The sequence below is a fragment of the Aotus nancymaae genome, unplaced genomic scaffold, assembly GCF_030222135.1.
Source record: "Aotus nancymaae isolate 86718 unplaced genomic scaffold, 86718_ANA_hifiasm-v0.15.2.pri h1tg000032l_0, whole genome shotgun sequence".
Lineage (NCBI taxonomy): Eukaryota > Metazoa > Chordata > Mammalia > Primates > Aotidae > Aotus > Aotus nancymaae.
In genome coordinates, this window is record NW_026988445.1 from 22,803,448 (window position 1) to 22,820,462 (window position 17,015).

Genomic DNA, 17,015 nt, shown 5'->3' on the forward strand with positions numbered 1-17,015 from the left:
AAGAGAAGAGACTAGAGGGAGGAAAAGAAAAGAAAGACTAATTTCTAAAAGTTGAAATGTTGAGAAATTACTGATTATAGTTAGCTTCCTTATTTTTAACAATTTAAAAACTGTATTTGTAATTTTATATCACATAAGTATAATATACATTTTCCCTTGAAATAATGTTTCTAGTTCAAACATTGGAGTCAACACATTCATGTTTTACATTGTTTTGCTCAAGAAATCATGATGCCCATGTTTTCAGCATACGGGTAGATTTGAGAGTAATTATGTTGGCCATAGAAGCACGGTAACTGCAGTTTTATCAGCATTATTGAGGGCTCTGAGAACCTGGATGGCTGATGGACAAAGGTGGGATGTCACCAGGGGAACATCGATTTCAAAAGCTGAGCTTCCCAAGCCTAGTGCCTAGTGGTTAACAGGAAGATTGCCACACGTGTTACGTATGACGCTGAGTGGATGAAGAGCTGTTTCCCCTGTAACGTGGAGAGGAGAGAGATGCCCAGTACTTCAGGGATTCTTGTAACAAGATCTCAAACCATCTGCCTTAGGCATTAAAGCAGCAGATAGAAACACCCTGCAGAGTTCTCAAGGAAAAAGGAACTCATTTGAACAGGTTTAGACCAAATGCAAGTACAAACAGGAACCAGAAGACAAACGGTTTCTATCAGTCTTCAGCAAGTCACTCAAGCAAGGAATTATTACTGTTTGTATGGAATGCCAGTTCCAAAACTCTTTTTTTTTCTTTTTCTTTTTTTTGAGACAGTCTCGCTCTGTCACCTAGGCTGGAGTGCAATTTCACAATCTTGGCTCACTGCAACCTCCACCTCCTGGGTTCAAGTGATTCTCCTGCCTTAGCCTCCCACATAGCTGGGATTACAGGCATGCACCATCATGCCCAGCTAATTTTTTGTATCTTTAGTAGAGATGGGGTTTCACCGTGTTGGCCAGGCTGGTCTTAAACTCCTGACCTTGTGATCCACCCACCTCGGACTCCCAAAGTGTTGGAATTAGAGGTGTTAGCCACTGCAAATGACCCAAAACTTTTTTCTAAATATAAAACAGATTGAAGCTAGCAGATCAGTCTAGAATGTGGTGATCTGGGAGAGGGGATCTCATTTGGACATAGAACAAAATGTACATAGCTCATGAGGCAGAGAGAGGCCAGAGCATAGAAAATTGACCATAATGCTCTTAGAAAGAAAGTGACCGCCTATGTGTGGCATGGAAACCCTCAGGGATATGCGTAATGGTGGTGGCGACTGTGGCAAGTAGACCTTAGTTTTCTTTTACTCAGTATGTCAGTTTGCATATAACAAAGCTATATGTGTTGTGATGCAAAAGCAATCGCAGTTTTTGCCATTACTTTCAAGGGCAAACACTATGATTACTCTTGCACCAACATAATAGCATGTGAGTGCTTTCTCTTTCTGCTGTCCCATGTGAAAGAGCCCTTGGTGTCTCTTGGCAGGGCACTTGGCCCATTGTTCTGCAAGCCATCTGTGACTTAGATATCTGTTCTTCAAGGGCAGGAAACATATATCATTCAGTTGGTAACTCTAAAGCTTAATGCAGTGCTTGGTATATAGTAGCTACCTAATTAATATGGATGAAGTAAATTAAATTTTGACTTTAAAGAAACTACAATGTGGTCATTAATTTGGGCTTTTAAAAAATATATCTTATTTTGCTTTGCGTTCACTGACTCATTGTGGCAGTGATACAGAATCCACAGTGGCACCGCATTCTATGGCTAGCGTTGCTGAAGTTTCTAGTAACTTGTTTGAAACTTTCCTAACTTGTTTTATGAAACTTGAGGTTCTTGTCACTTGTTTTAAAAAGCATATACTGATAGCATTCATGACACGTTCTCTGTGCTTATTTGTGGGTGTGAGAAAAGGTGGGTTTTGCCTGTTGCATTATATAATTGTACTCTATTTTTTTTTTTTTTTTTTTTTTTTTTTTTTTTTTTTTTGAGATAGAGTCTCGCTCTGTTGCCAGGTTGGAGTGTAGTGGTGCAATCTTGGCTCACTGCAACCTCCAATTCCCTGGTTTAAGTGAATTTCCTGCCTCAGCCTCCTGAGTAGCTGGGATTATAGGCACACACCACCACCACCACACTCACCTAATTTTTGTATTTTTAGTAGAGACAGCGTTTCACCATGTTGGCCAGGATCGTCTCGATCTCCTGACCTTGTGATTCACCTGCCTCAGCCTCCCAAAGTGTTGGGATTACAAGCGTGAGCCACAGCGCCCAGGCTTATTTTTTCTTAAGATTTCATTTCCGGTTGAAATGTAATCACGGACTTTGGACATTTAAAGCTAGGCTTATTTTTACAATTACTATATCTAAAATACAAAAAAAAAAAAGTAAATTTTTTGTGGGTTTTTTTGGTAGGCTATGTAGGAATATTAGAAAGTTTTTTGTAAGTTCTCACAGAAAGATCGTGTGATAAATACAACCAATTAAAAACGTGCTTTCCATTATAATGTGGTAAAGGAAAGAGCTTGGCTTTCAGAGGCAGATCAGCCTCAAGCTCTGACTCTGCCACTTCATAATCCCTTCACTCGTCTTAAACCTCACTGTCTGTAGCAGCAAAACGCTTGTCATGTTGCTTACCTTGATGGAGGCTTGTAAACATCAGAATAATGTGTGCATTGTGTCTCACAGGTTGTAGGCACGCAACAAAGTTTAACAGATATGAATTGTAGTAACAAAATGATGAAGTTAAAATACAACTGAATATCTAACAATTATGTAGTTAATAAGTATTTAGAAAATGTATGAGAGAGGCTGGGTGCAGTGGCTCATGCCTGTAATCCCAGCACTTTGGGAGGCTGAGGTGGGGGGATCAGGAGGTCAGGAGTTCAAGACCAGACTAGCCAACGTGGTGAAACCCCGTCTCTACTAAAAAATACAAAAATTAGCTGGGCATGGTGATTCGTGCCTGTAATCCCCGCTACTTGGGAGGCTGAGGTAGGAGAATTGCTTGAACCGGGTTCCGGGAGGCAGAGGTTGCAGTGAGCCGAGATCGCGCCACTGCACTCCAGCCTGGGCTACAGAGCAACACTCCGTCTCAAAAAAAAAAAAAATGTATGAGAGAAAGAAATTGATAGGATAGTCAAAGATTTCAGAGGTAAGTAAGGATTTGAATTAGGTATTGAAAAATGAATCTTTTCTAGATGGGTCATAAGGAGAGAGGGTGGAGGAGCCTGCTTATGTCCCATTTTATGCAGCGATAGCCCTGTTTTTGCTTAAGTCTAACAGTATCGTTTAGGAATAATCTGTTTGATGTCTTTCTTGCCATTTTCCTGGTCCTCTATTAAATATAAGGCTATTTTCTGTGAAATTGTTACAATCATATTTGTTTGTGGATGTGTGAGAGAGAGACAGAGAGGAGGCAGAAGCTGAGGTTGATTGATCGATTGATTGGTTTAAGAAAGGGCTCAGGTTATCCCGCTTCCCTTCTTTAATACGCCCACATATTGGCCATGTTATTACATCTTCACATCTGATCCAAATGTTAGGGCACAGATTGAAAATGAAAAAGTGTACAAATTCATTAGCTTTAGCAGTTCTATTTAAATTATTGAGCTGCTCCTATGAACAAGGCACAGTGCTTGGCTTTGAAGATAGAGAAAGGACCAAACAGGTTTGGCAGCTGCCCCAAAGGAGCTCCATAGTTTGGGGAGGAAATAGGCACTAAATAAACCAAAAACCCAATATATATATACAAGAGAATATTTTATTGCTTATAGATGTAATTTCCTCATATCAACAGTGATACCATCCATAAATGTTCAAATATTTACTAACTTCTCATTCCAGCTACAGATCTTCTGGGGGTGGAAAGCAAAATTACTGTTTGTGCATAGGGAGGAATTTGTTTACCTAGTGTTACTCAAAATTGAGCGATTTATTGATGCCTTTAGTGTTAATTTGATTGTTTTTATTATAAGGTCACAAATATTTATAAATATTAAACCAGATATAAGCTCTTTCTGCCTATATGACCATAAAACCAAAATAACTTTACAGGTTAAAATCAATGAAAACTCTAACACCAATAAATTTAGACTATGAAAACTTGAACACCAATAAAATTTAGACTATCTTGGGGATGTTGCTTTGCTGAAAGTAAATTACCAGTATTGGATAGAAGTATGTTTGTATAATTTGTATCAATTTGCTTAATTTTTAGGATAGTGGTTCTTCATTTTGGTAATTATTTTTATCATTTTAGTTATGTTTTCCTTTGAACAAAGAGCTCGTTTTAAATGACTGATCCATTTTGTTAATGAATTAATCAATTTAACAGTACAAATAATTATTCATCATGTTTTTCCTAATAAACTTACTGAGAATAATCTCTTACAAGTTGGTACATATAAAAATGGGATTCAGGCAATAAGCACATCTTTTTAGAACAGAAGTATGATTCTTACTGCTATGGTTCAGAAAATTATAGGTTTAATGTAATACATCAATATATAGTATAATTCTTACATAATTATATGTCATATAATGTAATATATAAGCTACCATTGCTATATGGTGACTCATTTGTTTCACTACTTTTTACTGTCCTAAAAGTGTCTTTCAACCTCATGCTGTGATATATTTTACCTTCTGTTAAGTAAAACACATCATTTGTATATTAAATTCTACTTTTTTTCTCAATAGCCTAAGACTATTACAATATGTCATTATCCTAAAACTATGTTCCAAGTTTGAATTACTGCTATAAAATATTCAACATGCACAAATAAGTGGATTTGGGACAATTATTTTAATTTTGACATTAGAACATGCCCTCTTGATAGAAAGAATACTCATTACCCAGTGAAAATTAGATTCTGTCGTTTGAGGTGACCCTGTGTTACTAGCATAGGCTCAAAAACATCACAAGAGAGCCCTTGAATAACAAGGCAGTATGCAGTTGCAGACTGGTTATCCAGTTAATCCTGAATATTTATGAAGCACCGATTAGTATATTACTTCTGTTTCTACTAGAGAGGGACTGAGGCTCTAGGGAGTCAAGTTTGTAGACTGTATAAAAGGAAAATGCATTTTATAATTGTTCTAGGTATATACTATTACACACACACACAAACATCATATATATGTGTATGTATTTGAAAGCAAGCATTTGTCAAAACAAAAATAAGCCCTTTATTCTTACATTTCTTTTTTAGGATTGATAATTAGGAAAGCACACAATATCTGAAATTACTATAGAATTTTTCATATATTTATCTGCTTCCCTCAAATTACAATTTTCATTTTTCTTCTAAAAATTACGTGGGAATACATAGCAGTGAATTATGATGACCTAGGAATCTGAGGGTAGGACTTAAAATTAGCCAAAGATGCTAAGAAGGGAAGAGAAAAATCATTCTCAAAACAGTAGGATTTTCAAAACTAGGGAGCAGCAGCAAATGAGGAAGATGAAGTGCCAGTCAAATTAGAGAAGAGTCATCATGGTTCTACATGTGAAAAAAGCAGATTTGGATCCCAGCACTTCTCTTTGTTCCATAGGCAGCTGTTTCTGATCAGGAAAGGAAGAAAATGAAGCGCAAAGGAGATCGGTATTCCATGCAGACCTCTCTGATTGTAGCAGCTCTGAAGCGGTTACTGCCCATTGGGTTGAACATCTGCGCCCCTGGGGACCAGGAGCTCATTGCTCTGGCCAAAAATCGATTTAGCCTGGTAAGTCTCCTTTTCATCCCAGCGGTAATGATTATCTGACCTCCAGACTCTCAGTGTTTGAGTCCTTTGTCTCTCTGCCCTATGTCAATATTTCATTTTCATTACATGTTTTATTAAGCAGGTTTTCTGTACAGGCCTCAAGACTCAAATATAAAGATTTTTTTTTGAGGCTGTTTTTATTCCTAAGTTATGTTAATCACCTCCGGGGCACATTCAAGAACCAAACAAAAAAACAAATCAATCTCTGGTAGTGAAAAAAAAAATGGATTATATATAAACTTCTATATAAAGTTTGGGATGAGAAGTATATTCAGATTTATGAAGGGTGATTTTTCAATGTAAGAAGCATAATGTGCCACCTGTGGGTAGATAAGGTGTTGACTTTTAAATCAGCTGCTCTCTTCCTCTGCAAGATTTAAGTTCTCAAGATTTTACAATGTCCTGTAAGTTTCTCTTATTCATAGCTATGCAAATGAGGATGCAATATTTTGCACATTGGAATTTCTATTTTATATTTATGTAAATTGGAGGACATATTTTCCATTTCACGTTGAATCACTGAAGCTCCTCACTGTACATGCAAAGTCTGACATTCTAAAATGAGTGAATTGAGGGGAAGCTGTGGAGTGGGCTGCATTACGCGGCTCTCCTGGCAGTTGTCAAGAGTTGGAATCTTAGCTGTATTTCCCTTGCTCTTGCTAGATTGTGGAGGATGTTACTAAGAGCTAAAATGACTTTGTGGAGATTTGGGAGAATACTGGAGATCTACTTCTATTTCAGCCCAAGAAAACATGCTGTGTCCCCTTCTTGTTATGAATTGATAATTGATTTCATTGAATTTTAATGTCCTTATTGTGGAGGTAAAGCAGGTCATTGCCTTGTTTCAGGCTACAGTCGTTATCAAGAAATTGTTTAAATGAGAATCCCTCAAATTTGTGGCATGTAATTTTATAAAGATGTTTCTCAGATGTACACTATTTCAAAAGAGGTTTGTATTGTCTCTATTGACTTGTGACAGTTGATGCAATATAAGACTCCTTTTAGGTAACATATATTTCTTGACAGAAAGATACTGAGGATGAAGTACGAGACATAATCCGCAGCAATATTCATTTACAAGGCAAGGTAAGCCAAATTTTATTCTTCAGGCACATTTACTATCTATACATTAGTTAATCTCTCTTTACAACAGTACTACAAGTAATGTTAAGGTACTTGACATATTAAGGTAATTGACATATTTTAATTAGTCATTATCCTATTTGCAAAGCCTTTTGTATTAAAAATTCTAAAGATAATAAATGGTATATTTTTAAAGAAAATTACCAGAGATTGTCCAATTTTGGAAAAAAAATCACCAGTTGAACAGATTGGACATATTCTTTTTACAGATGAGTTTTAAGGTCTTTTGGACATGAATACAAGTGTCTATAAGAAAATGTTGGCTAGGCACAGTGGCTCATACCTGTAATCCCAACACTTTAGGAGGCCAAGGCAGGCAGATCGCTTGAGCCCAGGAGTTTGAGATCAGCCTGGGCAACATGACAAAACCCCGTCTCTACAAAAAATACAAAAATTAGCTGGATGGTGGCACACACCTGTAGTCCCAGCTACTTGGAAGGCCGAGGTGGGAGGATGGCTTGAGCCTGGGAGGCCGAGGTTGCAGTGAACCAAGATCATGCCACTGCACTCCAGCCTAGGTGGCAAAGGGAAGCCCTGTCTCAAAAAACAAAAAAATTACATTGAGTGATCAGTAATTAAATATATATGTTTATTTTCTTAAAGGTATATAATATATAATATACATTAAATATATAATAGTTATATATTAAATATATATTTAATATATGAATATATTAGTTATATATTAAGATATAATATTTAATGTATATTATATATACATGTAAATATATATGTGTATGTTATATAAATATATGTATATATTTACAAATATAAATATACGTGTGTGTGTGTGTGTGTGTGTGTGTGTGTATTTAAGAGTCATTAGTCTATAGGTGAATTGGGCCTTTCTTGCATTGTTATATAGAAATACCTGAGACTGGGTAATTTATGAAGAAAAGAGATTTAACTGATTCATGGGTCTGCAGGCTGAACAAGAAGCGTAACACAGGCATCTGCATTCGGGGAAGCTCCAGGAAGCTTACAATCATGGCAGATGGTGAAGGGGAGGCCGGCATCTCACAGGGCGGGAGCAGGAACAAGAGCAGTGAGGAGGGAGGCACCCCACACTTAAACAACCAGATCTCAGGAGAATCTCGAGGACAGCACCAAAGGGATGGTGCTAAACCACTCATGAAAAATGTGTCCCTTGATCCACTCAGCTCCCACCAGGCGCCATCTCCAACACTGGGGAGTACATTTCAACACACGATTTGGTCAGGGACGCAGATCCAAACTGTATCAATAGGCTACACTGAGGTTTGCAGCAATAGGAATAAATGAGTTTACCTAAGGAGAAGAGTATATATTTAGAATAAAAACATGGATGGAAATCCGTACCTTTTAATGGTGGGTGAAGGATTGTTAGAAGTAGTTTTGGCAATTCAGTGACCATTTACTATTATTTGGAATTTTTTTTAAACCAGTGAATAAATTATATATTTCTGTGATGCAGTTTAAAAAGTCAAGCTAGTAGTCTGACTCAGCCTGTTGGATTCTATTCTGGTGTGCCTTCTAAGGATTTTTTTTTAATTATGAAAATTTATTTTAAAAATCAATTTAATTATGAAAATTTTAAATTATGAAATCTGATGTCCCTTCTGAGGATTTTTTAAAATTACAAATGTCAAAAAGTAGCAACAACAATATAATATATGCCCGTCTTGGTATTAAAATGTCTCTTTCCAAAGACCTAAACCATATTCTTTTTAAATTTGTACTTTAATATAAAGGTATATGCCTTTACCATAGTCACAATGCACAAATATTTATTTAGAGCAAAGTTCATGTGAAATTTGATGTGTACTCAATTGTTTACTAACTATTCCTTTAGAGTAAGAGATTAATTACTATTAGAGTATGATCTCTTTTCAGTAGCAAAAATAATTTGAACATTTTAAAAACAGTTTATAAAGCCTCTATTGAAACTTCAGAAAAAGAGTTTACACTACAAACATTTTTCCCCTTTAGAGAGAGACTCTAAATGGTTTTACATATATGGGTATTTAAGAAGATCCAGTACCCCATGAGAGGATGCTGGAGATCCCAAGAGGACCCTAGACCACACTTGGAGCACAACTATCTAGTTCAACAATTACTGAGTTACAGACAGGGATTGCTCAGTACCTCTTAAGAAGGAGTCTGTGCCAATCTCAAGAAATGGTTAAAAAGTTGGTTATGATTATAAGCAGAAAGAGGTTTGTCCATTGTGTTCTAAAGGTCACTTGTAAGAATATTTTGGACAGCTTAGATGATATATGAGGGAGACAGGAAGAAAGAAGAGAGCAAAAAATGAGACATTGATAGTCAATATTTTATTTTACCTCCAAATGAGTAAGAGCTGAAAATAAAGAGGTAATAAATATATATTCATCTTGTCATTTTATTCTAAACTTTCTTACACTAGGGGTTAGGCAGGGATATGAAGGAGATACACAGTTTCAAAAGATGATTTTTTGTATTCCTAACTTCTTGAAGACATTGTCTTGAAATTGTAGGGCTAGTCATCCTGAGGCCAGAGGAATAATTTTATGTTAGAATAAAGATTCTATTTCATTAAATATGTTTATGTATTAAATAGAGCTAAGAGTACAGATTAAAACCTGTAAGTATCAAACATAGTCCTCAGACTTAAGAAGTATATGGATGATAACATTTTATGTTATCAAAAGATAAGTGGTCTTTACAAGTCATGTATATACAAAGCTCTATCTAGCTATGTCTGCCTGTAGATGAAAGTTATTTTTGACTTGTTGAGCTATGCACTGTCAGCCTGGGAGCTGTGAAGCTTCAGATGTTATCTATTTATTTCTGCTTCGTAACATTCAGTCTCCCATTCCCAATGGAGATTCTAAAGTAGAAGAGAAAGACAAGGGGATTGCTTTGTCCATTTTTTGTTTGTTTGTCTGTTTGTTTCAGATTGAGTCTCAGTCTGTCGCTAGGCTGGAGTGCAGTGGCGTGAGCTTGGCTCACTGCAACCTCCACCTCCTGGGTTCAAGTGATTCTCCTGTCTCAGCCTGCCAAGTGGCTAGGATTACAAGCATGTTCCACCACAGCCAACTAATTTTTTGTACTTTTAGTAGAGACGAGGTTTCACCATGTTGGCCAGGCTGCTCTTATACTCCTGACTTCAAGTGATCCACCCGCCTTGGCCTCCCAAAGTGCTGAGATTACAGGCATGAGCCACTGTGCCTGTCTGTCTTTGTCACACCTGTAATCCCAGCACTTTGGTAGGCCAAGGCAGGTGGATCACATCTGGTGATCATCAAATTTCACCAAGGAAATTTGATGGTACTGAAAAGTAAGATGTGTAGACCCCTTTATGATGAGTATGATTTTAACAACTTCTATTGATTTATATAACTTAATATCTTTATCTCAGTGAAATTAAGCTCTGTTGTAGAGTCCAAATATTTATGGGTAAATGCTATCCTATATCCTTGCCCGTAAAAATAAACATAGAAATATTTCTACAGTTGGAAAGTGAATGGGGAAGAGAAAGAGCAAAGGTGGCCTTACCTATTTGTTTTCCGATTTCTAACTCATCCTTAAGCCCTAGTTACAATGTCAAATGTTTAGGGAAATCTTCCCAGCCACCAAAAAGTAGGATGTATCTCATGGTACTTTGTATTTCATTTTAGTAGCCCTTATCTCAATTATAAATGTTTAGTGTCTGTCTTCTCTAGTAGATGATACATTTCATGATGACAAGGACTTTGTCTTTCTCTCTTAGTAGCTTTAATTTTTAATAATTGTATATAGTTAAGGTATCCAACAGGATGTTTCAATATACATATAGATAGTGAAATGATTAGTATAGTCAAACAAATTAGCATATCCATCTCCTCATATAATTACCTTTTGTGTGTATGTGCCAAGTGCTCCTGAAATCTATTCACTCTCAGCAAATTTCCAGTATGAATTGCCATATTATTAACTGTAATCCCCATGCAGTACATTAGATCTCCAGACTTTTTCATCCTACATAACTGCAGCTGCGCGTAGTGTTTTAACTAGTAAGCACTGTAAAGCTCAATAAATAATGGTGGATTGACTCTTCCCATCTTTCGATTGTAACCTCTTACTGGATTTGCCTTTTCCTTTTTTCTGCAGTTGGAGGATCCTGCTATTAGATGGCAAATGGCTCTTTACAAAGACTTGCCAAACAGGACTGATGATACCTCAGATCCAGAGAAGACAGTAGAAAGAGTATTGGATATAGCAAATGTGCTTTTTCATCTTGAACAGGTCAGGCTTTGTATCAATTCAGTATTTGCCTTCGCCACATACAAATATCTTAAAAAGTGAATGTGTGTTAATTTGTTAACTGTGACCTAAAAAAATATATGTTCAGCACATTCATTCTAAAGATTAAGAGTCAGGTGTGCTTAGTATTTAATAAAGACAATTTCTAAGCTTATAATTCTTGTAGAAAAATATAGATTATATATTTTGGGAGATCCTGGCCTTTGTTTTGTTTTCTTTTTCAAATATTTCTGAAAGTATTAGGATTATGTATTTAAATAATTCTAACCAAAAAAGTCAGGAGTTATACCTGATTTCAAATATTTTATGTATATTTCATTTTTTATTATTGCTCATAAAAACATTTTTGAGATACTCTCTTTTACTCAAAGTAATATTTAGTTTAATATTTGAGATTTTTTTGTCACTTTGTTTGACCTTGCCTTTTATTAGGTATATTTTTGAGCTAATTTTCTCTGAAATCAGGAACAAATGACATTTAGAGAAGAATAATGCATCGATAGATATTAAAATCAATGCATTGATAGATATCTATCATTGATATATTAGAAAAGTGGTATTATATAATTTTTCAGTTGTGTCCTACTTTATACTACAAAGCTCATTTTCATTTTCTTATTCATTACCTTTGCACAAGAATGTGTAAAACAATAATAGTTGAAACATTATCAATCAGAGGATCATATTTTTATAGAAGGGATCATCTGGCTTAGGTAAAATATCTGCAACACAGAGATATATTATCCGTTTCTCATCAAGTCCATTCAGCAAAATAATAACATATAAAGAAGCTCATTGTAACCTGACCATCTGATCTGTCACAGGGCTCTTCAGATCATGCTGTTGATGACTTGGTTATTTTATACTACTTATAAAATAATAATAAGATGCCCTATGCCATCTCAGGAACTTTGCCACCTAAACATGTGTGTGTGTGTGTGTGTATTGTATTGCCTTTAGCCGTATTTGAACATATTATCATAGCAATAATAAACATTTTGCTTTTATTCCTATTTTATATTATCTGAACACTCATCCCTGCCTGGACAGTTTGATAATGCAAGGATATCATCTAATGTAGTATCCCTTTAATTTCCTTCTTGCTTACTCAGATGCCTTCCCCTAAACGTTAATAATTTGTCCATTGCCATGCAATTTATCAGTACACTTGATGAGATTAAAGTCACGAGGATACCCTTAGACCATATGGCATTAACATATATTTACATTATGTAATGCCTTGGAACTTAGTACTTTCTCCTGAATAACTTACATAATTTTTTCATGAAATATTAAATAAATACAAATTATCATCAATCAGCAGATGACAAGACTTAGAATGAAATTTTAAGTGGTTTATATAAAGTCATAGAGTTGTGTTTCCAGAATTACATACATATTTAAGATTATTAAAGGTTAATTAAATGGCTGAGAGGACCATTTCTGCCAGCATTACTCTACCATCAGTTTTTAATTCTTCCTAGTGTTAACACATATATCTAGATTTGCTTGAATAAATTGTAGATACATTAAATGAAGCTTATTGAAATCTGACTATATTATATTCCCATATATTTATAAGTGTATCCAATCATGATGAATGATGGCATTTCTAAATGAGATTCACTTTTCTAAGCATCCATTTATGCCTTGGATGTTTATGGGGTGTCCTGCCCTAGGGCAGCCTTATCCTCAGCAGGTCCGGAGGACTGACTGCTGTCACTGGGCTCAAGTATCTCATGCTCTAGGAGAGGAAACAGACACTTTAACAGATAAATATGGGATGATACAGAGGTGTTGGGATATAAAATGAGCTGAAGAAGGTATGGAAGTGGCCGGGCATGGTGGCTCACGGCTGTAATCCCAGCACTTTGAGAGACCAAGGTGGGCAAATCACCTGAGGTCAGGAGTTTGAGACCAGCCTGGCCAACATGGTGAAACCAGTCTCTACTAAAAATAAAAAAATTAGCCGAGTGTGGTGGCACGCACCTGTAGTCCCAGCTGCTAGGGAGGCTGAGGCAGGAGAATCGCTTGAAGCCGGGAGGTGGAGGTTGCAGTAAGCCAAGATTGTGCCATTGCACTCCAGTCTGGGGAACAAGAGCAAGATTCCATCTCAAATAATAATAAAGAGAGAGAAGGTATGAAGCAACCCAGACATCATGGAGATGTGAAGTAGGTAATATCTGTATGAATCTACAGTAGGAATTACCTAGAAAAAGGTGGGAGGATCGGATTTCATCAAACTGTTAAAAATATGGCAAGATTGGTTTATCATGAGAGGAGGGTTTTTGAGTAAAAAGAGATTGTCAATTGTCAAAAATAAAAAGCAGTCGGAGATATCCGTGTGTCAAATTTATGCCTTTAATACCCCTATGATAATGTTAACATAGGCACAGAGAAGTTTATGAAGAATATTTTAACTTGCAGAAGTCAGTGTTAAAACAGTAGGTGGACAGGAAACATTTGTGGATTTAATTTATCTCAAGTCTCATGTATATTTCGTGTTGTATATCTGGTAATTTTTCTTATGAGAGTTGGTTATCTCCTTTGAATTTTCTAATAATCAAATTCTATCCACACTAACACATCAGCACATCAAGACATTCAGGCAGAGTTGACAAGGTACATCTTGGTATTCATCTTTAGGTCACATATCTTACAGATAACTATTTAATTATAATTGATTTAGAGGAAAGCACACTCTTTCAGGTATTTCCTGAAATACTTGAATAGGCAGGTAATAAAACGCCTGCCAAATGAAAAGCTTCCTGGTGGCAGGACTCCTTTCTGTTGTGTTTTTACTGTATCTTAAATGCCTTAGGAACTTAATATATGTTTGTTGACTGTCACTCATGCTGATCATAATGCTGTATTCCTGTAAAAAGCTGCAATTTACAGACTGGGATCTCAAAATGGAAATTTGAATTGAAATATATTGGGTCTCATTGAAAACTATTGCCCTTGATCGCCTTTACTGCAATGTTAAGGCATAACAATGGTTTATTTCACTTGACACAAGCATCAAGAAGATAACTGAAGTGGATAGTTATCAAAACGTGTTTATTGATCCTAGCGAGGGAAGAGCAGCACAGAAATAAGTCCTTTTCCATTAAACAAGTTGCTTTGTTAGAATTTCTAAACCACTGTAGCCCAGACATTTTAAATGTTTACTTTAGACATTATTACAGTCATTTTTTGACTCTTTACTGAAAAGGATAATAAATGTAGTTTTATGTTTTTAGCTAACATAACGTTTTTATTTCTTTCAGAAGTCTAAGCGTGTGGGCCGGAAACATTACTGTCTGGGAAGTACAGTGCTCAGTGGCCTAGAGATTACTAATTAATTTAGATTTATATGTTGGGATTTTTTTCTTTCTAATACAATTAATCTCTTTCTTCTCTTGGAGTTCAAACACTATTAGTTAAATAAATAACTTGCTTGCATCATTATTGCAACTTTTGAATTTATATTTGTTCCTATCTAACAAAATATTTACATATTTAAACATTTTTACAAAATTTGCTCACTCCTAATACTGTGTTCACAAAGCCTTGACTTCTTCTCTTTATCTTGTTATGTTAAAGAATAGTAGAATTTTCGTTAACTGTCTCTATTTGTGTTTATTGCTTTAGCTCTTATAACAAAATTAGTTACAATTGATACACAAATATGAATGAGGTAATATTTTATGTAGGCAGAAAATATGTATTCGAATCATAAAGAACCAAATAAAATTTCCAGAAGGAGATAAAATGATTTTATATGGAATGATTATCTCTTTCTTTGATTTTAGAGATTACATACTTTAAAGTACATAGTATTAGGAAAATGTGATATTCTTACTAAGGGAATTACATAGCATTTGCAATTGTCTAAAATTTATCTTTGGATAAGTTTTAGAATATGGACTTCTCCATGATAATCTTAAGGTACTTTTGGAATTGAAATTCCGAATAGAGGTTACTTAAGAGGGGCAGCTGCTTAAAACTATATTTGTGAAGGTAAGTTGGGGTATAAATATTTATTTGTGTCATTCTACCTCAGGTGGAACATCCTCAGAGATCTAAAAAGGCCGTATGGCATAAACTACTCTCTAAGCAGAGGAAAAGGGCTGTTGTCGCCTGCTTCCGGATGGCCCCGTTATATAATCTGCCAAGGTCAGAATTCTTTTTTTTTTTTATAATAGATCAAAGTCATTTTTTTCCTAATTAGTGACAGGTGTTTAGAATCTACCTTAACAGAAGTACAGTAGTCCGAGAGAAGGGTGGAAAAGATTTACTGATTCTTCTATATAAAACTTGACGAATTTTGTTGGGTATTTTCAGAGAACTGTGGTCTGTCATGTAATTATTAAATGACTTACTGAGGAATATCTGCTCACATATGTGAGGCAAGAGAGAGTCATTAGGAATTTATTCTTTGGTCTGGATTTTAATTGGACCATGATTTGAATCATTCTTTGGCATCAGACTTGCCTTGATTTGAATTCCAGCATCCCACCTTCTCTGCCCTGTGACATTGGTGAAGTTATTTACGGGTCTTCATTACAGTTTTCTCATCTGTATCATAACGGGACCAGCCTTATAGAGTTGTTCAGATTATTTAATGGGTTGATGTATACAGAGTGCTTAGAAGTGAGTGAATAAGTTTATGTCATAACAAATGTTAGTCTTTATTATTATTTTTGTAATTATTAGCATTTGTAGAAAAGAACTGACCTATGGGAATAATGTCAACGTTCTCTTAGACGTAGAGCAGACGTACTTGTTAATAGAGAAGTAGCCTGGTATATTCAAGTCTGGCTTGGTGGTCCGGGATACCACTTCAGCCACCTTGTAGTTCTGTTGAGAAACTACGCTCTTTCCCACTCTGAACTTTATACAAATCGCATCTGTCTGTGTCTCATAGACAGGTCTCAGCTCACCTACATCTCTTTTTTGGAACATCTCTGACCAAGCCATGCCCTTCTGTTTCTTGCACGTCATACCACTTTCCTGCAGTATTAAGGCTATTTGTCGCTTTGATTCAGACTTTGAGATCCTGTACTCGTTTTGTTCAGTTTTCTTTCTTCAGCACCTAAAACAGTGACTTGTACATTAACATTCAGTAAGAGTTTGAGTGAATGTATAAGGCAGGGAAAAAACAGAAACAGAATCAAAACACACAGACAAAACATCATACCTTTGCATTTTGCTAAGACAGTTGTATCTCTTGCCGTCATGTCACACTCACTGCGTCTAAAATACATTAGCATCCTCCTCAAATGTGCTACTTCTCCATTCTCTGACTCAATTATGCTGTCACCTTTTGGTCAAATAGAATATTAACCTTAAGATCTAGAACCAGCAATACAATTTGACCCAGCAATCCCATTACTGGGTATATACCCAAAGGATTATAAATCATTCCACTATAAAGACACATGCACATGTATGTTTACTGCAGCACTATTTACAATAGCAAAAACTGGAACCAACCCAAATGCCCATCAATGATAGACTGGATAAAGAAAATATGGCACATGTACACCATGGAATGTTGTGCAGCCATAAAAAAGAGTGAGTTCGTGTCCTTTGCAGGGACATGGATAAAGCTGGAAGCCATCATTCTCAACAAACTAACACAGGAACAGAAAACCAAACACCACATGTTTTTACTGTAAGTGAGAGTTGAACAGTGAGAACACGTGGACACAGGGAGGGAAACATCACACATCAGGGCCTGTCGGGGAGTGGGGAGCTAGGGAAGGGAAAGCATTAGGACAAATACCTAATACATGCAGGGCTTAAAACCTAGATGATGGGTTGATAGGTGCAGCAAACCACCATGGCACATGTATACCTATGTAACAAACCT

The 17,015-nt window shown here is 36.0% G+C and overlaps 1 protein-coding gene across 6 annotated transcripts in view; it reads left to right on the forward strand.

Annotated features, from left to right (window-relative positions):
- The window catches only part of RYR2 (ryanodine receptor 2), a 784,705-nt gene that overhangs the window by 653,570 nt on the left and 114,120 nt on the right, over positions 1-17,015 (forward strand). For 4 of the 6 annotated variants that reach the window (XM_064383634.1, XM_064383629.1, XM_064383631.1 and 1 more), the window contains 5 exons: positions 5,543-5,713; positions 6,779-6,838; positions 11,006-11,140; positions 14,428-14,462; positions 15,203-15,316. In XM_064383634.1, coding sequence (XP_064239704.1) covers positions 5,543-5,713; positions 6,779-6,838; positions 11,006-11,140; positions 14,428-14,462; positions 15,203-15,316 — 515 coding nt within the window. The remainder of the gene's footprint in view (positions 1-5,542; positions 5,714-6,778; positions 6,839-11,005; positions 11,141-14,427; positions 14,463-15,202; positions 15,317-17,015) is intronic. The other 2 variants (XM_064383632.1, XM_064383633.1) reach the window with 1 other exon arrangement.